Genomic DNA, 20963 nt, shown 5'->3' on the forward strand with positions numbered 1-20963 from the left:
ATTTAATCAGAACTTTTCGAAATGTTCTAATGTTTCAGTACAAATCTGAAATGTTTCAAACATTTAGAACCTTTCCAAATTGTCTAACAATATTTTACTATCGAACTTTTCTTGTACACACACAAATATTTTTAGGAACACTGAAATGTTTTGGAACTAACCTGAAACAAATCACTTTGGAAACAAATGTTCTTCAAACGATAGCTTAATGGGCCGGCCCCAGCTTCCGCTCCCGCGAGGCGCGGGGCGCGCCCCCAGGCTTTCTGTGACGTGATCACGTGGAGTCGCATAAAGCGACATATAGATGCCCCCGCACGCCCGGGGGCTTCTATTTCTAACGCGCGCGAGGAACCGCGCTGCCATCGCAGAAGGGCGGCTGAGCTCCGCCCCGTCCCTGCTCCCCCGCCTCGTCCGCCTCTCGGGCACCGGCGCCGCCCTCCACCACCGTCCTCCCTAACCGAGCTCGCTGCCACGCGCCGCCGCCTTCTCGTCGCCCCCGCCACCGGCGCCGCCCACCGGTTGTCCGGCCCCGGCCAGCCGGCGGCGCTCCCGCGCCGCCGCGCCCTCCGCCGGCCGAACCGCTCCCGACCTCTTCTCTATGGCCATGGAGCCGCCCCACCCCCAGCAACCCCGGATATTAAGGCCGCCGCCGCCCTCCACCACCCCGGCCGACGGCGACCTCGCCGGCGGCCCCTCCGCCCGCCAACCACCCCTTCCCTCCCCCCTCCCCCCACCCCGAGCTCGCTGGCTGCAGCCGTGCAGCGCCCCCTCCCCTGCTCGAGGTAGAAGAAGATGAACAGAGGGCAGGGTTGAGCGTTCTGCGATGGGTTGCAGCAAAATCGCTCGCCGTGTGGTGCGCGCTGGAGAGGCTCGAGAAGGCCGCCGGGATCGCCACCCGCGTGCACGACGGGCTGGAGGGCGCCCGCGGCCACCTGCGCGCGGCCGCGCTCCTGGCGGCCCTGGACGGGGACGGGGTCGGCGGCGGCGGGGAGGGCGGCGACAGCACCGCACCGTGGGAGCAGAGCCCCTGCTTCGCCGAGCAGCTCAACGGCGCCATGGAGCTCGGCGAAGCCATGAAGGTGCGGGAGCTCGTCGCGGAGACCGCGGGAGCGCACGAGGCGGCATTCGGCTTCATCGGCGGCGCCAAGTGAATTCTCAGTTCTACCGGATTCGCAATATTGATCATTAGATTCGTCATCTGGACGCCTGCTTGCGTTTGTTCTACTCTCTCGTGTCGCGGAGAAATCGAACGTGAATACTTGATGGTTTCGGTGTGATCTCAGCGAGTCAGCGGCTCGGGCGCCCGGCATGATGTCAATTGTCATTCCAAAAGCTTCTGATCATACGTTTCATAGTTCAAACTATGTTGTACACCGTTGATGGCTTGGTTGTTGCTACCATTGCTGCATGGTCGTTGCTTATGTGGATGCTTTGTTGGCCTGCTTAGAGTTCAGTTCAACCGTGTCAATTAAGATGCGTACGGAGTAATAACTAGTAACAATTTTCTGTTAAATCTTTTTTAGAAAAACCTATTATATTTTAATCTAGGTGAATGTTATCTGCCTACTGCCATGGTGGCTGGGTATGCGCAGCAGAGCACCACTGATTGCAGTTAAGGACAATCTAAAGTTCATTTACTGATGCAGTTTTGCATGAACTGATCAGTTAGGCACAAGCATTTTCCTTTCTGTGAAGCTAACATGACAGTACGCAGTTGGAGTTCAAGGCGTCTATCTGCATTTAGTAATTGCATCTTTTCAAGAACAGGGAATTCGTGCAACTCGGCAACATTTAAGTTGAGTAGCAAGCAATGCAGTTAGCATGAAAAGTTCTATTGCACTTTGATGCCCTGTACCTGCCAAAGGGATCAGCAATTGCTATCGACATGCCTATGAACGTGAATGCTGTTGGGATTCCGCAACTGCTACGAACATTTCTGCGAATTCATGCTGTGCTGATTGCCGAACTGCCTACAAGTTCAGTCACTGGATGCAACCGCAGCGGCAACTGAACTGAACAGGCCCATTCGTATTTTCGCAGCTACTGAACAATAACATGCAACGGATTCTACTACAAATCTGACGCATTCACGCATGTAACGAATCAATCAAGAGGTACTCGGTTGAGTTCAGAAGAGTTTCACGAAACAACCATGCATTAGGTAACAACAGAGAGTTCAAAAGATCACACATGGAAATTGGAGTTGTTCAGAACTCCCATCAAGCGATCAAAAGCACAGCGTACGCGAACAATTCACAGCGAAAAAAACGTCTCAGTTGACGCTGAGAGAGCCGCGCGCGCAGTCGCCGGCGGCACCAACCGGTGCCTGGCGTCAACCTCCCTCGCCTCCCAGTCCCAGAGCACCCAGCGCGGCCTCAACCGCGCGCACGGCGGCGACGCGCTCGGCCTCGATGCAGACGTCCTCGCCAGGAACGCCCGGGTGGCCCAGCAGCAGCTTGGCGGCGCTCGAGCGGCGACCTCCGCCGACAATGCGGCCTCGAGCGCCGACCACGCCAGGGACGCCCGGATATGCCAGCAGCACGTCGGCGGCGCTCAGGTGGCCGCGACACGTCCTGGAGCTGGAGCTTGGCGAGAGCGAGGCGCAGGCCGAGGGCGTCGTCGTCGTCGCAGGGGACCAGGTCGATGGACCGTGGCGGCGCCACCGGGCTGGGCCCGACTCTGCGGAGCGCGACGAGGTCGAGCCATGGCGACGAGGGAGGAGGGACGCGGGGGGACGGAGCACGGCAGCTCGAGCGAGGAAGAAGGGGCCTCGTTGTGTAATTTCCATGCATAATATCCGACCGTACGATCTCGATCCAACAGTTGGTAGTGACCCCGGGTGGACGGTATTCATTTACCGTCCACCCCCTCGGGTCGTTGTCTCGCAGGACACCGTCGCCTTCCGGCCGTTCTCGGCACGCTCGCCTCTCCTTCCGCGTGCTGGCGTCCTCCTGAAGGTCCGGCATCGCTTGGCGCGGCGGCGAAGGCCCTCCGCCACCGCTGCTCTCCAGCCCGAAACGTGCGCGCTGTGCGTCGCGGTAAGCTCCGATGCCGTCCGCCACGGGGACGAGGCCGGCGACGCGGAGGCTGCGCTCCGCCACGACGGACCTCGCGGCGGCGGTCGTGTTGCAAATCCTCTTGGTGGCCCTGGTCACAGCCCTCAGGAGGATGCCGCCCGGGTCCCCGTGTCCGTGAGCCCGTGAAGCTCGCGCGCCATGCCGCTCGACGCGGCGCGCCGGCGCCGGATGCAGCACGGCTCCACGCCGTACTCCTTCTGGAGTTCTCGACGCCAGGGCGGTTCTGATCAGTGGCGCGCGTTAACTGAAGGAAGCAACCAACCAAATCGATACTCGAGAGGCTTCAAATCCTCCGAGTCTACGAACCTTTATCGACCAAATGCCACGCGAGACTTCCCTATGCCTGCTGATGATCGAACACGCGGTAACCCTGTCCCTTTTGATCCGTCACGAGGCATCTCTCCTGAAATGTTGCAAGTCAGTTTTCTGACATGCCTGATCCTGAACGCAAGTCATTTCCAGAATATAATCCGATTTGCAGGAATGTAGCTTAATTTGGTTTCCGTGCACATTGCATGCGTCCCCACTGAATTGTTACTGTCAATTTGCTCGAAACCTAACTTCTCCGAAGAGAAGTTGCGCGCCGGTTGTATGAAAGTCTCCATTCCTGAATGCAATGCAACTCAATACTTGTTCGATACCTGAATACAACTGAAAGTCTAGTCACTTCCTGAATGAAACGGCATCGCAAGATTGCAGTCTTATTTTGGTAACCGACAGTACTCCCTCCATTTTTTAATAGACGTCGTTTTTGGTTTCTGAAAAAAGTTAGAAATAGATGTTTGGTTTCAAATAAGCCACCTATTTATAAGTCAGGTGACTTAAAACCAGTGACTTATAAATTAGAGGTGTTTGATTGTAAGTGACTTATATAATTGTCTTTATTCTTTTTCACTCCCTCTCGGGCGCCCCCCCACTATCTCTCTCCTGCCGCACCGCCCTCCTCCTGCGTCATTCCGCCACTGCTGGTTCCTCCTGCGCCGCTCCGCCGTCACCGTCGGCCTCCTCCTGCACACCCTCCACCCTCCTCCCTCCCTCCTCCCGCCCTCCCTCGACGCCTTCACTGCCCCTCCTCCCCTGCCCTCCCTTTCCTCGCCTCCACCGGCCCTTCGCCCCCTCCCTCCCTCCCTCTCCTGGGTCCATGGCGGCGGTGGCGGCCATGACGGAGGCCGGAGATCCGGTCCATCGCGGCCGCGAGAGGTGGCGCCTCGGCTCCTCCGCCACACCGATCCGAGTTCGCGCGGCGCGCGGCGGCCGGATCCGGCGTGAGGAGCGGCCGGTGGCGCAACGAGCTGCGGCCAGTTCGGGAGGGAGGTTGGGAGGGGCGGTGTGCGGAAAAGGGGTACTTATAAGTTTTAAGCAGGAGTGGAGCTACTTATTGCTTATAAGTTGGGATGACTCATAAGTTGGTAGTGTTTGCCAAAATAAGTCACTTTTATCACTTTTTGACTTATAAGAGGTGACTTATTCGGAACCAAACATGACTTTAGTTTACTTGGCACCGTGAGTGGGCAAGCGTTAGCGTGGGGCCGTGAGTGCTGTGGATGGATTTGCATGCCGGCATGTAGAATTGAGGCCTTGTTTAGATGCATAAAGTTTTGTGTGTAAAGCACTATAGCACTTTCTTTTATATTTGGTAATTATTGTCCCGCCATGGGTTAACTAGACTCAAAAAATTCGTCTAGCAACTTATAGCCATGGGTTAACTAGGCTTATAAGATTCGTCTCGCAAATTATAGACAAACTGTATAATTAGTTATTTTATTTAGCTATATTTAATATTTTATACATGTTAAAAGATTCGATGTGATGGAAAATCTTGTAAAATTTTGGAATTTTGAAGGGAACTAATATAAACAAGGCCTGACTAGCTGGAGTATTAATCGAGGTCAGAATTAATCGGAGGGCAGAGAATTTAATCACCTCCTTGGTCTGTGTAGCCAAGGCAAATACTACATTAAAAAAACGGAGGGAGTAGAGTCTAAATAGCACGGTCACGTGGAATCTATCTATTATCTTATTATTTGGTCAACAAACGGAGGCTTCACTTTCACTTTCAAGACTTAGAAATTCTCACGTTAATCGAAGAAAAATAGAAAAATAAAAATTACCCACCACTGCCATTACGATAAAAATTAGCCTAAAATACCCCTATGCCTAACTAAAAATCACTCACCAATGTCATTATGAAAAATTAAATATAAAATTAAATATAAAATACTATTTAGCTATGTATCAGTTACAAATATGTACTATTAATAAAAACTAAATCTAACAACAATCAATCAAAATAAAATGTAAATAAGAATAATTATCAGTATAATATTATTAAAGCTCAACAAATCAAATTGTTATTATAGGTAGATCATAGTTGAATTGTTTTAATCAACAATAAGACATAATTTACAATAATAAATAGGATGATGTATGGTAAAAAAAATAGTATAACCTTTAAGTAAGGATATAATGATATGCAAATGTTTGAATCTTCAATACTAGCCACGCAAATGCGCGGGCTATACGCCTAGTTATCTTATTATTTGGCCAACAAACGGAGCCTATATGTTCGCTCTCAAGGCCTAGAAATTCTCACGTTAATTGAAAAAAATAGAAAAATAAAAATTACCCACCACTGTCATTACGATAAAAATTAGCCTAAAATACCCCTTTGCCTAATTAAAAATCACCCACCAATGCATGGTGTACTAAATGAAGTTTATTTGCAAAATCATTTTAGGTATGGGTGTAACTTTTCACGATGAATCTAATGACGGTAATTAATCCATGATTAGTAACAGTAATACTATAGTAAACATCCTCTAATCGTGCGGTCTAAGACCTCATTAGATTCGTCTCACGAAGTAGCGCAGGGGTTGTGGAGTTACTTTTGCAATCTGCCTTCATTTAATACTAGTAATTAATGGTCAAAGTTTGTGCTACTCCTAGCGTAGCACAAACCAAATAGGGCCCATATGTGTGGTCACTAAATATAACATCTAGAACTTTCTGAATACAACATCTATTGTTAAAAATAACAATGCATACTTGAGAAGGTTCTAGAATAATTTAGAAATGGCAAGAGAGAGGAGTTGCCATGCTTCATGGGAAGATAATACCTGTCTAGAATTAGATAATTTGCATAGTTGGATAAGGATGGGGAAAATTCTAGAGATAAATATTTTGTAAAAAATAGTGTGAAAGTGCCATATTGCATCACCACAACACCAATGAGCACCTATAAATAAAGGTGCTCTTCTTCCCTCTTTTCATACCATGACATAAGTAGGAGGTAGCATGATAGCCATATAGTGTAGTTGTTCCATGGTAGAATAGCCATATAAAGAGTACAAGAGTCTTATGTTATACTAATTTATAGTGAATAAATATTTGAGTTCTCTTATATACTGTTGGTCTCCCGTGTTCATATCTAGGTGAAGGTCTCATCGGTGTAGTGTGGTTATAGGGTCCGAGAAGAAGTGTGCCACACCACCTTGGTACCGCTTCTTGAAAGTTGGTGGGGCACCGCTTTCGCAACAATTGGTATCAAAGCAGGTCAGTCAAGGACCGTTATTAGGAGGAGTTTGTGGTGAGTGCGGTTGACAATGGCTGAGTACCGCGAGTAGGTATTCGAGGGAACCCTATTTAGAGATTTGGCCAGAGGTGTAACACATAGTAGGATTTGGTTGGTGGAGGAGTTGAAGGGACACAGTGGTTTAGGCAGGTTCAGGCCGCCATGGGGCGTAATGCCCTATGTCCTATGTGGTTTCTAGTTGTTCCTTGGTTAGGTCTGAAGGAATTGATTCCTTTACGTGTTGCCTTTATATCCTATTTATGATCCCTTCAACATTGAGGGAAGTTTACTGCTTTTGGTTTGAATGTGTCATCCAGTTAATATTGTGGACTTGTCTATTCATTAGTTTTGTCGCTTGACATTGTTAGCTTTGCACCTTTATTATATCATTTGGTACTACTCTCCATCCAATGACCAAAGTTAATATGAATGTTGTGATATGTGGTCACCTCAACTCTGGCAAGTCCACCACCATCAGCCACCTTATCAAGAATATGATTGTTGGGACCTCACTTGCGGACTTCTGTGTTCTTGTTGTTGATGCCACCGATGGTACCTTTGAGGCCAGTTTTGCTCGTGATAACGTGCAATTCTGGCCAATGCTCTTGGTATGAAGCGGATGATTTGCTGCATCAACATGGTACTTCTACTATTTGTATAATGTATAATTGTATCTAATTCACAACTTGTAGCAACTAGTAGTTGTACATTCTGCTATTGTTGATAATTACATTTTGAAAATTCAAATGGATGCCATCACCCCCAAGTACTCCAAGGAACGGTACAACACAATTGTAGAGCATGTGCGGTCCTTCCTACAGAAGATTGGGTTTGACCCAGCATTCGTGACCATTTCGGGATTGGACGGGGATATTGACCATGAGGTCAGACAACATGGTCTGGTATGAGGGCCTGCCCCTCCTTGATGTGCTGGACAAGATGGAAGATCCCAAGATCTTAGTGGACAAGCAGCCCCTGCGCCTTCCCCTTATATGCATATATAAGATTGGTGGGGTAGGCACCATCTGCAGACTGGTGAAAGTGACGTCGATGGAAAGTGACGTCGATGGAAATGCACCATGAATCTGTGTAGATGGCTCTGCCTGGGGGACATCGTTGGGGTTAATACCCAGGGAGTGGCGTTAAAAGGACTTGAAGCATGTATTTGTGGCATAAAACTTTAGATGTGACCCTGCCAGAGAGGCTACCAGCTTCATTGCTCAAGTCAAAATCTTTCCTAGCGCCAATCCCATTAGAACTCGCAGAGGCTACACCGCACTTATGCATTGTCACACCCGCTAGTGTCCTGTAATGTTAACCGAGTTGCTTGAAAATATTAAACTTCCATCAATGGCGGTGTTAGAGGCAAACCCTGCATTCCTCAAGAACGGGAAGTCTGGGTTTGTTAAGATGGTTCCCACCAGACTATCGGTGGTAGAAGTTTTTGAGGACTGTCGGTCAATCAGACAATTTGTGATCCGGGATAGAGGCCATACGACGGGGTTTGGTACCGTACAGAGCGTGAAGAAGAAAGGCGATAAGGATAAGGATAAGGATAACGGGTACCCCTGACACTGCCCATCACAGTACTTAACCTCCTAGGTGACAGCCTAGGCGGAGGCACTGGGTAGTTGGGCTCAGGATGAGGCCCAACTATCCGAGACGGCCCGACACGAAGGAAACGGCCCGCGCCCCTCGAGAGGGCTCCTCCGTGCCCGATCCCCGCGAAGGGGCTCCGCCTCGCCTGACCCCTGCGGAGGGGTTCCGGCTTGCCCGACCCCCGCGAGGGGACGCCGTCTTCCCCAAAGAGGGGCCTGCTCGGCCCGCGACGACAAGATCCCGGGAAAAAAGGATTTGTCCCATGGACATGATCCCGAGGAATCAGGGATGTGGTTGCTCCACGCCCCTGTACGGACCGAAGTGAGTGATGAAGCAACCCGCGTCCTCCAGATGGCGGCATGGCGCGGCTGCGCCGCCTGGCAATATCAACAGAGGACCTACAGACGTGCGTCGCGCTAGGACGTGCCGAGCCACCGCGCCTCAAAGCTGACGACATGAGCCGCGCGGCGAGAATCCCGCGCCTCCCTCACCGCCAATACAGGAACAGTGCCGGTATGGGAGGCGGCCGACCTACTGAATCGGTCAAGATAGACCAGTAGAGCCTATCGTAGACCATAGGTAGTAAATAGGTGGTAGGCAGGGGACGGATGAATCGGACTCGAACCATTCCACTCAACCACACACGTACACACGCAACCCAGAGACTTGGACCCATGTTCCCTCTCTCGTCCATTTATAACGCCTACTGCAAATCTGAGTGCAAGAGTACGAGCTCGAACTGGACGTAGGGACGTTCTGCCCGAACCAGTATAAACCTTGTGTCTTATCCTTGCACTACTATCTAAACCAGTGACGCGCGCATAAATTTACTAGTCGGTGATTCGGAACACCGACAAAACGAGACCCTACTGTGTGACTGGTAAGACAGATAGCTTGTGTTGACAGAAGAGACATTTTTTTATCTATCTTGTAGTTTGAGGCACCTGAGCTTAGTGACCATCCTCTTCTTGAGCTTGGTGTCCGTATTACCATAGTTGGAGTTACAGCAGTGATTAAGCCACGAACATGGCCTCACGTCGCTTCACAATTGCAACACAGTGTGAATCTCTCTGTTTTGATTCAATTATTTCGTATTTCTGCATGGGACTTTGTTCCGGAGAAACCATAAACCCATCATTGCCATCTGCATTACCTGTGCAGTGCTGTAGCCTGGTCTCCAGCGCCCCTCCACCGGGTACATGTCCGGCGACCTTGCTATCCTGCATCTGCAAAGCGCCATCTCCAACCGCATCGGTGCCCTTGCGCTTGGCTGACATGCTACCACGCCCGTATTTAATCCGCTAGACTGGTGTGCTGCACTCTGCCACCCATCGCTACTCCACCTACGACAAGTTTAGGACCCTCTTTGCTAAGGCTTCAAAAATGGCTCCTCCAAGGCACCAACAACTTCAACTTCAACTTCAACTGGAGCCAAACCCGGCTTCACGGGAAATTCTATTCATCGCACACGCAATTTCGGCCCGACATATTGCAGAAGGCGGCGGTGGCCCGTCGAGCTATAGGAGTTGGGGAGGAAGGGGGTGGAGTGGCTGCCGACCAGCTAGGGGAGTGGAGAGGGTGGCCGAGGAGGGGGTGAAAGTGGGCAGAGCGGCCGGCAGCGAGGTCGCCGGCGGCCGAGGTGGTGGCGGGTGGCGACGGAGCTTTAGTGTTCTGGGCTCCATGGTCGCCGGACCTAAATGAGGGAGCCGGAGGCGGCGACGGCCCGACGATGTTGGTGGTTTGGCCGGCGGAGGGCAAGGCGGTGCGGGAGCGCTGCCAATCGGGCAGGGCAGGAACTTCAGTGGGCGGTGCTGTCGGCGGGGGCGATGGTGAGCAAGGTGAGCGGCGGCGGTGGTGGAGGGCGGCGGCAGAGGCGCCACCGGAGCCATGGGAGGCGGGGGAGCAAGGTCAGAATAGAGGAGGAAGAAGAAGGAGCGCAGGGGAGGTGGGGGAGCAAGGTCAGAATAGAGGAGGAAGAAGAAGGATCCAGGGAGGCGGGGGAGCAAGGTCAGAATAGAGGCGGTGGCAGCCGTCCGCGCCGACGGACCTCAGGGCGACCGTGCATATCCTCCACGTGGTCTCTGGGAAGCCGCCGGGGTATTGGGCGAGGGCGGCGTGTTGTTCGGTAATGTTCATTTTTTCTGTCGTTTGTTGTATGTTTTTTTACCACCAAAGGTCAGCTTCTCTACGGAAATTTTACCAGTCAGTCTTGTACGTCTGCGAAACGTCGGTTCCTGTATGCAAGCCACCTTTTGAATATATGACTTTGCAGGATCATGACTTACTGTGACGCTGAATGATTCCATAAGTCTGAATTTTTCTGAATTATTACGATCACCATATGTGAACGCTCTGTGACCCCTCTCTATAGTCACACCTGCTGTAAACTTTCCAGCCATTTTAAGACTTTCTAGGACTTCGGTTCCACATGAATTCTGGCGCAAGCTGCTCTGTTTTTTTTTTTGCTAGATGATTTGCAGATGTGTTATTTGCCATACATGCACTGATGGCCATACAACAAGTCCTCAAATCCACTCACCGGGTCAGTTTATACATGTTGAACAAATTTTGTCAGTAACAGTACACAGTGAGGTACTGAGCATGTGACCATATGTGGGGTTAATTTGCTAAGTAGGATCTTGATTCTGTGCTCTGGGTGCCGCATGCTTCATGCGTGGAGAACTCTGGACTTTTGATCGATCAATTTTCCACGCGTTCGGAACAGACAAAACGATGGTGACCGTCTCAACTTGTAAAAGCAACACTTGCGCCTGGTTGAACTTAGAAGCTCCGTGCTGCACCCCCTGATTTTGTACTTACCTGCTGAGCTTATTGTTTATAGAGCTTGCAAAAAGCTTATGATTTAATGAAGTTGGTGGAGATCTGAAGATACAAGCACTAGCAATAGGAGCTACGGCAAACTCACAGTTGACACCGACAGCTTCGCGGGCGGCGCCGAATGCCGATCGGAGCGGCGAGCTCCGCCGACCACGCGGCCTCGAGCGCCGACCCCACCAGGGACGCCCGGATAGGCCAGCAGCACGTCGGCGGCGCCGAGGTGGCCGCGGCACGTCCTGGAGCTTGGCGAGAGCGAGGCGCAGGCCGAGGGCGGCGGCGTCGTCGCAGGGGACCAGGTCGATGGACCGTGGCGGCGCCACCGGCTGGGCCGGCCTCTGCGGATCGCGACGAGCTAGAGGCACGGCGACGAGGGAGACAAACACGGCGTCATCGGTCTGGTCATCGAGGGACGCACAGGAGGGACGGAGCACGGCAGTCGAGCGAGGAAGAAGGGGTCTCCTTGTGTAATTCCCGTGCCTAATATCGACCGTACGATCTCGATCCGACAGTTGGTAGTGACCTCAGGGTGGACGGTATTTCATTTACCGTCCAACCCCTCGGGTCGTTGTCCCGCCAGACACCGTCGCGTCCCGGCCGTTCTTGGCACGCTCGCCTCTCCTTCCGCGTGCTGGCGTCCTCCTGAGGTTCCGGTATCACTCCCGGTGAAAGGAACCGGCGCGACGAAGGTCCTCCGCGACCTCTGCTCGCTCCAGCCCGACACCTGCGACGCGCGTCGCTGCAAGCTCCGATGCCGTCCGCGGCAGCTGGTCCTGGCGGCCAGGCACTGCGACAGGGTCCACGGGCTGCTCTTCGTGGCGATCGACGTCGTGGACGCCGACGTGCGGAACTGGAGCCGAAACGAGGGCCCTGCCGCCGGGATCGCCACCCGCGTGCACGACGGGCTGGAGGGCGCCCGCGGCCATCTGCGCGCGGCCGTTTACGCACTCCTGACGGCCCTGGACGGGGTCGGGGTCGGCGGCGGAGGGGAGGGCGGCGACAGCACCGCACCGTGGGAGCACAGCCCCTGTTTCGCTGAGCAGCTCAACGGCGCCATGGAGCCTCGCCAGCCGGTGGATGGCGCGTGGCGGGTCCTCTGCGGCGATCGAGGAGCTCGGCCGCCTCCATGTTGGACGCGCACCTGGCCATCTCGCTGGACGCGTCCTCGAGCTTGCCCTCCGCGAGCGTGATCAGTCTGATGACCCCGCCGCGCTTGGCGTCGCCCGTGCTCCACGCCGATGGCGACTCCAGGTGCCGCAGCGCGGAGGCTAGCAGAGAGCCGGCGCTGTCGCTGAGTTCGCATGCCTCCTCTAGTAGCTTCAGGATCTGCTCCCTCCACGGGTAGCCGCCCTGCTTGTCCATCGCCCTCCTCCTTTCCCCCGTTCTCCTGCCGTCGTCGTCGTCGTCGCGGGGGCCCAGGTCGATGGACCGTGAAGGCGCGCAACCGGGCTGGGCCGGCCTCGGCGGAGAGCGACGAGCTCGAGGCATGGCGACGAGGGAAACAAACAGGGCGTCATCGAGGGACGCAGAGGGGGACGGAGCACGGCAGTCGAGCGAGGAAGAAGGGGTCTCCTTGTGTAATTCCCATGCCTAATATCTATCGTACGATCTCGATCCGACAGTTGGTAGTGACCCCAGGGTGGACGGTATTTCATTTACCGTCCACCCCTCGGGTCGTTGTCTTGCCGGACACCGTCGCCTTCCGGCCGTTCTCGGCCCGCTCGCCTCTCCTTCCGCATACTGGCGTCCTCCTGAAGGTCCGGCATCGCTTGGCGCGGCGAAGGCCCTCCGCGACCGCTGCTCGCCAGCCCGAGACGTGCACGCTGTGCGCCGCGGTAAGCTCCGATGCCGTCCGCCACGGGGACGAGGCAGGCGACGCGGAGGGTGCGCGCCGCCGCCAGCGACGGACCTCGCGGCGGCGGTCGGTGTTGCAAGTCCTCTTGGTTGTGGCCCTGGACACAGCCCACAGGAGGATGCCGCCCGAGTCCCCGTCATGTTGGCGTGGGCGTCGGAGGCCGTCAGCCCGTGAAGCTCGCGCGCCATGCCGCTCGACGCGGCGCACCGGATGCAGCACGGCGCCACGCCGTACTCCTTCTGGAGTTCTCCACGCCAGGGCGGTTCTGATCAGTGGCGCGCGTTAACTGAAGGAAGCAACCAACCAAATCGATACTCGATAGGCTTCAAATCCTCCGAGTCTACGAACCTTTATCGACCAAATGCCACAGAGCTCGCCACACGCGATACTTCCCTATGCCTCCGAGTTTTCTGAAATGCCTGATCCTGAACGCAAGTCATTTCCTGAATATAATCCGATTTGCAGGAACATAGCTTAATTTAATTTCCGTGCACATCGCGTGCGTCGCCACTGAATTGTTACTGTCAATTTGCTCGAAACCTGACTTCTCTTCTGAGAAGTTGCGCGCCCGTTGTATGAAAGTCTCCATTCCTGACTGCAATTTAACCCAATACTTGTTCGATACCTGAATGCAACTGAAATCCTAGTCACTTCCTGAATGAAACCGCATCGCAAGATTCCAGTCTTAATAATTTGGTAACAGAAAGTAGAGTCTAAATAGCACGCGGTCATGACAAATTCATAGAAAACGCCATACCAATAATATTTCAGCGAATACCACAGAGCTCCCCGCATGCTTAGGCGGAATCCCTGCTTTGTCAATTGTTTGGTCATGAACGTGCTACTCAGTTGTCTGAAGTCTGAAATTTCTATTCCTCAACGCATGTGAGAAATTTGCGATTTTACCATCATCAAAAATGGGTTTCGCTAAAATGCCATCAAACTTTTGGGTTTCGCTATAAAACCATTATGAAAATGTGTCTTCCTGCTACAATGCCTTTTCTCTTCTTTTCAATTCATTTCATAATTTCTCGTTTCTCTAACCACATAAACGGACCATTTTGCCCTTGAGACAGCCAGCCTTATCCCCTCAGTCTCCCGCGTCTCCCACCATGCCCACCGTGCATTTCTTGGCAAGCCGAGCTCGCCATCGCCGGCCTCGGGTGCGGACATGGCGTAGGCACGGTGGCGCCATCGCGTCGACGTACGCGAGGCCACGATGCCGCCAGGAAGCTGCGGCATGGCGGCGGCGGCGTTCGGCGGCGTGGCCACGAATGCGGGAGACGGCATCGAGGCGGGAGCACAAGCAGGTAGGAGGCCCAATGGCCGGCAGGACTCCGGTGATGACCTGCAGCTTCTCGAGGTCCTTCGGCTCGGCGCGCGCAGCAGGCTTGGACGTTAGTGATGATTAGTTTCTTACTCCGTTGAAAAATCGATGCTAGCTTGCTTCCTGATTATGGCATGTCGTGCCTGGAACTAATTCAAGCGGTTGCGTGGGGCTTTGAATGCAATATTGGGCGAGGATTAGGAGCAGGCCATGCGGCAAGTCGTCGGTATGCGGCTGATTGGCACAAGCAGAGAGAAGGGGGCGAGAGAAAGTAGAGACTGAGCAGATAAGGCTGGATACACGAGGAGGTGTGCGAAGAACAAATCAAGGGTGTCTTCTGGGAGGGAGATGAAGAGGCCGGCGCCATGGCGTCGTAGCACGCCAGCCCCACGCGCCAGTCCACCAGGTCGTGCGCGTTGACGGCAACAACGGCCGCCAGCGCCACGGCGAGCCCTGCCCTGCTGGCCCCGCCGCCCTCGGACAGCACCGCGAGGCCCGCTGCCAGGAGCAGCGCGGCAACACCTTCCCTTGGAGGAGCCGCGCCGGGAACCCGACCTCCGCCGGCGAGTTTGCAGGGGCCTCGGTGCTGAAGAATACGAAGAGGAAAGGGAGAGAAAGAACGAGCGTTTTCATCCTGTTCGATCTGTCCGGGTTGTAACCGATGTTGCAGGGCATTTTGAGTAGGTTCAGCCAAAGAAAACGTGGAAAAATAAAAAATGATTTGATAAGTGTTGAAAAGGCATTACAGCGTTTTGACATCGTATCATAATGGCGCTCTGGCGAAACCCAAAAATTTAATGACATTCTGGCGTAACCCGTTTCTGGGAATGGCAAAATCGCAAATTTCTCAACGCATGTCACTTTCTGAATAAAATCACAGTGCATGATTACAGCATATTTTGATGTGTTGCCTCCAGCGTTACTTTCTTCTGAAGTGGTAACTACTTGCGAGTGGTGCAAATATTCTGTTAATACACTTGAAGGGATTTTTCTGAACAATACTAACATCTATTGTTTGTAACTCATGAGAGTCAGACTGGTGACATTGCAAGTCTAATTTAGCAACTGCACTGCTCCTTGTTGTGTTACAATGCAAGCACAACAATGACACATGTTTGACTGAGCTCAGCGATTTTGGATGGATGGATTGATGCCTCCCTCGTCATCAATCCCTTTCGTCCCACTCCTACCTGCATGCAGAAAACCAGCAACAGTGTCAATTAATTTGTGGTTCGGCAAGTAATTGGTATTCCATTATTTAGAAACAAGTAATAATGATGGCAAGATGCTCACAATCTGATCTAATGTTAAAATCAGGTATAAATCGAATCTAGGCAAGATGAAACAGCAATGATGATAGAACACACCAGCATTGCAGCAATGCAACTTCAGACGTTGTTGGGATATCGTAGCTGTTGACCGTCATCTTCAAGCTCAATTTTATTCTTTTATACAGTATACACGTTATCTAGTGACAATTAGTGTACTTTCCAATAACAGAGTGATACTATGCCGGAATGATGATTTGGCTTTGGTTTCATGTGTGATCACTAAATATAACATCTAAAACTTTCTGAATCCAACATCTATTGTTGAAAATAACAATGCATACTTGATAAAGTATTAGAATAATTTGGAAATGGCAATACAATAATACTCTAGAATTAGATATTTTGCATAGTTGGATAAGGATGAGGAAAATTCTAGAGATGGATATTTTGTAAAAAATAGTTTGGAAGTTGCCATATTGCATCACCACAACAGCGATGAGCACCTATAAATAGAGGTGCTCTCATCTCCTCTTTTCATACCATGACATAAGAGGTCTCAAGTAAGAGGTAACATGATAATACTCTAGAATTAGATATTTTGCATAGTTGGATAAGGATAAGGAAAATTTTAAAGATAGATATTTTGTAAAAAATAGTGTGGAAGTTGCCATATTGCATCATCACAACACCAATGAGCACCTATAAATAGAGGTGCTCTCATCTCCTCTTTTCATACCATGACATAAGAGGTCTCAAGTAAGAGATAGCATGATAGCCATGAAGTGTAGTTGTTCTCTTATTCTGCATAGAGGAATGAATTATTACTCCATGTGATGACCAAAGTTAAATATGAATGTTGTGATATGTGGCCACCTCAATTCTGGCAAGTCCACCACCATCGACCACCTTATCAATATGAAGGGAGACACTGAAAAGGGTGTTATCGTAAGATATGAATAAAATACTCCAATTAATACCAAGCACGCTAGGATTCTTGACAAGACTGAGCGTGAGAGGGGAGATTAGAATCTGATAAGTACAACTGGACTATAATTGATACAACATCAAGACATGATTGCTAGAACCTCACTTGTGAACTTCGGCGTTCTTGTCATTGATGCCCCTGATGGTGACTTTGAGGCTGATTTTGCTCATGATGGTCAGACCTGTGAACATGAAAATCTAGCTAATGCTCTTTTAATGAAGCAGATGATCTGCTATATCAACAAGACACTTCTACTATTTGTATAATTGTCTCTAATTCACAACATGTATCAAGTAGTAGTTGTACATTCTGCTCTTGTTTGATAATTGAAGTTTAAAAATTTAGATGTATGCCACCACCTCCAACTACTCCAAGAAATTGTATAACACAATTGTGGAGTATGTGCAGTCGTCCTTCCTGCAGAAGATTGGCTTTGACCCAGCATTTGTGCCCATATGGGGCTTGGACAGAGATAATTTGACCACGAGGTCAGTCAACATGGCCTGATTGAGGGCATGCCCCTCCTTGATGCATTGGAAAAGATGGAAGAGCCCAAGATGCCAGTGGACAAGTAGCCCCTGCGTCTTCCCCTTATATGCATGTACAAGATTGGTGGGGTAAGCACCATTTTAGGTGGTTGTGTGCAGACTGGTGAACTGAAAGTTGGGATGATGATGACCTTTGGGCCCACCAGCCTTGAGGGGAAAGTGATGTCGGTGGAAATGCACCATGAATCCGGGCAGATGGCTCTGCCGGGGGACATCATTGTGATTAATACCCAGTGAGTGGCATTAAAGGACTTGAAGCGTGGATTTGTGGCATCAAACTGTAGATGTGACCCTGCCAGGGAGGCTACCAGCTTCATTGCTAAAGACAAAATCATGTCTGTAGGTAATCTCGTGAGAGTTCACAGAGGCTACACCCCAATTATGCAATGTCACACCCGCTAGTATCCTGTAAAGTTCACCGAGTTGCTTGAAAAAATTGAACTTCCATTAATGGCGGTGTTGGAGGCAAACCCTACATTCCTCAGGAATGGGGAGTCTAGGCTTGTTAAGATAGTTCCCACCAGATCGATGTGGTAGAAGTTTTTGAGGACTGCCGGCCACTCGAATGATTTGTGATCCGGGATAGAGGCCAGACGACGTGGAGAAAAAAAGGAGATCCTGCTGTGTGACTAGTAAGAGAGATAGCTCATGTTGACAGTTTTTCAAGGAATGGAGTCAATAGACGTTTTTTTATCTACCTTGTAATGTGAGGCACCTGAGCTTAGTAACCATCCTCTTTTTGAGCTTGGTGACCATATTTCCATAGTTAGAGTTTACAGTAGTGATTAAGCCACAAACATAGTCTCGCATCGCTTCACAACTGCAACACAGTGTGTATCTCTCCATTTTGATTCAATTATTTCGTATTTCTGCATGCGACTTTGTTTCAGATAAATCATAAACCCATCATTGCCATTTGCATTATTTGCACAGTGTCGCAGCCTAGTCTCCAACGCCCCCTCCGCCAGGTACATGTCCAGCAGCCTTTGCTATCCTGCAGCCGCAAAGCGCCATCTCCAACCACATTGTCGTCCTCGCACTTGGCCAACACGCTACCACGCCCGTATTTAATCCACTAGACTGGTGCGCTGCACTCCACTGCCATCGCTACTCCACGTACGACAAGTTTAAGACCCTTCAAAAACAGCTCCACCAAGGCACCAACGGCTTCAACTGGAGCCAAACCCAGCTTCACAGCCGAAGCTACAGAAGCCTCTCGTCGATTTGCACTGGAATGGAGCAAAAAAAATAGGCTTCTCCCCATCCCCGCTCTAATTCGACAAATATATGCCCCTCAAGGTCATGAATATTACAGCAGAATTGTCACACATAACTGCGCACTCCACCCATCGAGCACCTCCGGTGGCAGGGGAACAGTGTGGCGACTGGCAAGGCTGACCCGAAGTAGAACGTCGCTCATTGCGTGAAGGCCCGCCCGCAGAGCGGTGGACGGAGACACGAGAAGATGACGGGGTCGACAACCTCCTCCTGTTGAAGGGATGCAGGTACATGCCACCCAAGCCCCGCGTCGCTTGGCAGCAAACTCCGGGTAGTTGTGGAGGCAGAGCAGCAACAAACATTGCCAGGAAGCAACATGGCAAGGAGCAGAGCAGTAGAACAGGGTGATATTACAATACAGGGCTGGGAGGCAAGGAGAAGATAAGGAAGTAGGTGGAACAGCTTAACGAATAAAGGGAGAGAGAAAGAAGAGAAAAAAATTAAAGAACAAAGAGAAAAAATTGTTATTTTAATCTATAATTATATTCATTAATATTTTTGTTTCATATGATTTATATTATAAATTGAGAGAGAACATAAAATTTGTACAACAAGTCAAACATGTAGGGGTATATTGGACATTACATTTATGAAAAAATAGAAGAAGTCATTCTGCCAAACTTTTACAAAACGGTTTCAGCTCCGCCGTAGAATCCACTCCACCAAATAAGCTACAGTCGGAGCCGAAGCCCTGCCAAACAGGTCTAGATATTCGACACTCTGAACATGTGGCTTTGCAGCTTTGCCACGATCAAGATAGGTTTAGCAAAATCGCCACTTATATCATTGACTCCTTGATTAGCATACCATTAGCATATATATTTTTTTAGTTTATTTTCCCTATTTACCATCAGTCGAAAAGATCAGAACGCTCTTCGTATGTGCGTATACCTAGTTGCTGGATCAATTCGGTAGTATAATTAGTGCGAAAAGAATATCGCGTGGAAACGTGCCCCCCATCTCCCCTAGAACTTCGTGGGCCGCTTGGAGGAGGCTCTGGCGCGGTGCGCTGCCGATTGTCATCTCGTTCATGAGCCGGCGGACGGCATGAAACCCATTTAGATTCTTCTGCATGGTATCTATTCTTGTTTTGTTTGGCAGAGTACAAGATTGTTTGGATTTAAGAGGTTAAACTTTAGTACACTTAGTTATATACTAAATAGTAGGACTAAAATGAATAAAAGTGGAAAATAGCATGTTTATCAAGGAGTCAATGATTTAGTTGGTAATTTATGAAACCAATCTTGATGGTGGCAAATCTGTAAAGCCACATGTTCAGAGTGTTACATATCCAAATTGTGGAGATGCCGACCACGTTCTCTCGAGGCGGGCTATCGTAGAATCGTGTTAAATATCCAAATTGTGGAGACGCCGACCACGTTCTCTCAAGGTGGGCTATCGTAGAATCGTGGAAGGCTCCCGCGTTTGGGTGATGTTGATGCCGATGTTGTGCCGTGACCCGTGAGCCGCTTGTTGTCGGCACCGTGGACCCTAGATTGAAGTACTGAAAATATAACTTGAAAATTACCATATCGAGATCCACCGGCCTCATCACCGTCTCCAATGGTGATGTTCACGTTCTTATTTAACTTGACATCATCTCGGTCCTTGCGGTAGCGGTAATTCTTCGCAAGACGCCCTTCTTTGCCACACACACATAACATGCTTTGACTTTCTCATATTTCTCAGATTTCTTCTTGCAGTTAGTGTTTTTTTTAGGCTTTCCACCATAGTTCATCTTTCCACCAGTAAATGTGTGTTAGTTTGTCACTAGTGGTTGTGGCCCTTCAGATATTTTCCTAACATCCATAATTGGATATTCCTATCAGATAATTATCCGAGTATCGAATAGTAGAGCGTTAGAGCTGCCCCTTTCGCCAGCTGTAAGTAAACAAGTATGTGGTGTCGGGAACACAGCTTCAGAGTTCAGAGTAGCTATACTGGTGTCTTTTTATAAGTTCTCATTCCCAGATTAATTAAATGTAGGTCTGAGTTAAAATATTCCCTGGCAAATTCAGTATTTCTTGCAAAACATGTTTTGTTTGTTTTCCACTTTATCCAAAATAAATACTGTGCTCTTTTTGTCTAGCATATGAGAGGTTTCAATTGTTCAACTAGCTGTACTTCCTCATGCCAACATGCTGGATCAAATCTTTTGTTAGCTATTCAAAATTGAACAGAGTTTTAATCTGTTTATTTGTTTGACCAGTCATTTTTTAATTGAATTTTAGAAGTGTTTACAGTTTTTGTGAAAAATATTCTTATCTGTAATTTAGGACCTAATGATGTTCTTTGCTGTCTGTTTCCATTGATATTTCTAGGGAATCTGCCAACGCAGAGAAGGTCAAAGAGGCGCACAAGAGGGTAATGGTCGCCAACCATCCGGATGCGGGTGGAAGTCATTACCTTGCTTCAAAGATTAACGAGGCGAAGGATGTGTTGACTGGGAAAACCAGAGGAGGCGGGTCGGCCTTTTGATTGGAGAATGAACATTGTGTTCTTCCAGTGGAAGGATAATTTTGTACCTCCAGACTTAGCATTAGAAGATAGGCACAAGACTTGGTGTTATGAAATTTTTTGGACCAATAATATTGGATCTTTTTGTAGTAGGTTATTA

At 50.1% G+C, this 20963-nt stretch overlaps 2 protein-coding genes across 2 annotated transcripts; both read left to right on the forward strand.

Moving 5' to 3' along the window:
• The first annotated feature begins 7058 nt into the window (after positions 1-7058).
• On the forward strand, positions 7059-7556 carry LOC120709442 (elongation factor 1-alpha-like). Its single transcript, XM_039995069.1, has 2 exons — positions 7059-7256; positions 7341-7556. The coding sequence occupies exons 1-2, from the start codon at positions 7059-7061 to the stop codon at positions 7554-7556; spliced, it is 414 nt and encodes a 137-aa protein (XP_039851003.1).
• A 6600-nt stretch (positions 7557-14156) lies between these two features.
• LOC120709443 (elongation factor 1-alpha-like) lies at positions 14157-20824 on the forward strand. The gene is made up of 4 exons (XM_039995070.1): positions 14157-14334; positions 16605-16780; positions 16866-17008; positions 20668-20824. Exons 1-4 carry the CDS (start codon positions 14157-14159, stop codon positions 20822-20824), a joined length of 654 nt encoding a protein of 217 aa, XP_039851004.1.
• The last annotated feature ends 139 nt before the right edge of the window (positions 20825-20963 follow it).

The sequence above is a fragment of the Panicum virgatum genome, chromosome 5K, assembly GCF_016808335.1.
Source record: "Panicum virgatum strain AP13 chromosome 5K, P.virgatum_v5, whole genome shotgun sequence".
Taxonomy (NCBI): Eukaryota; Viridiplantae; Streptophyta; class Magnoliopsida; order Poales; family Poaceae; genus Panicum; species Panicum virgatum.

Coding starts and splice junctions, on each gene's coding strand:
- LOC120709442 (XM_039995069.1), top strand. CDS start 7,059: ATGACCAAAGTTAATATGAATGTTGTGATATGTGGTCACCTCAACTCT. Junction 7,257..7,340: donor AATTCTGGCCAATGCTCTTG/GTATGAAGCGGA, acceptor CACAACTTGTAG/CAACTAGTAGTTGTACATTC.
- LOC120709443 (XM_039995070.1), top strand. CDS start 14,157: ATGCCGCCAGGAAGCTGCGGCATGGCGGCGGCGGCGTTCGGCGGCGTG. Junction 14,335..16,604: donor CGCGCGCAGCAGGCTTGGAC/GTTAGTGATGAT, acceptor TACAACATCAAG/ACATGATTGCTAGAACCTCA. Junction 17,009..20,667: donor AGAGATAATTTGACCACGAG/GTCAGTCAACAT, acceptor TGATATTTCTAG/GGAATCTGCCAACGCAGAGA.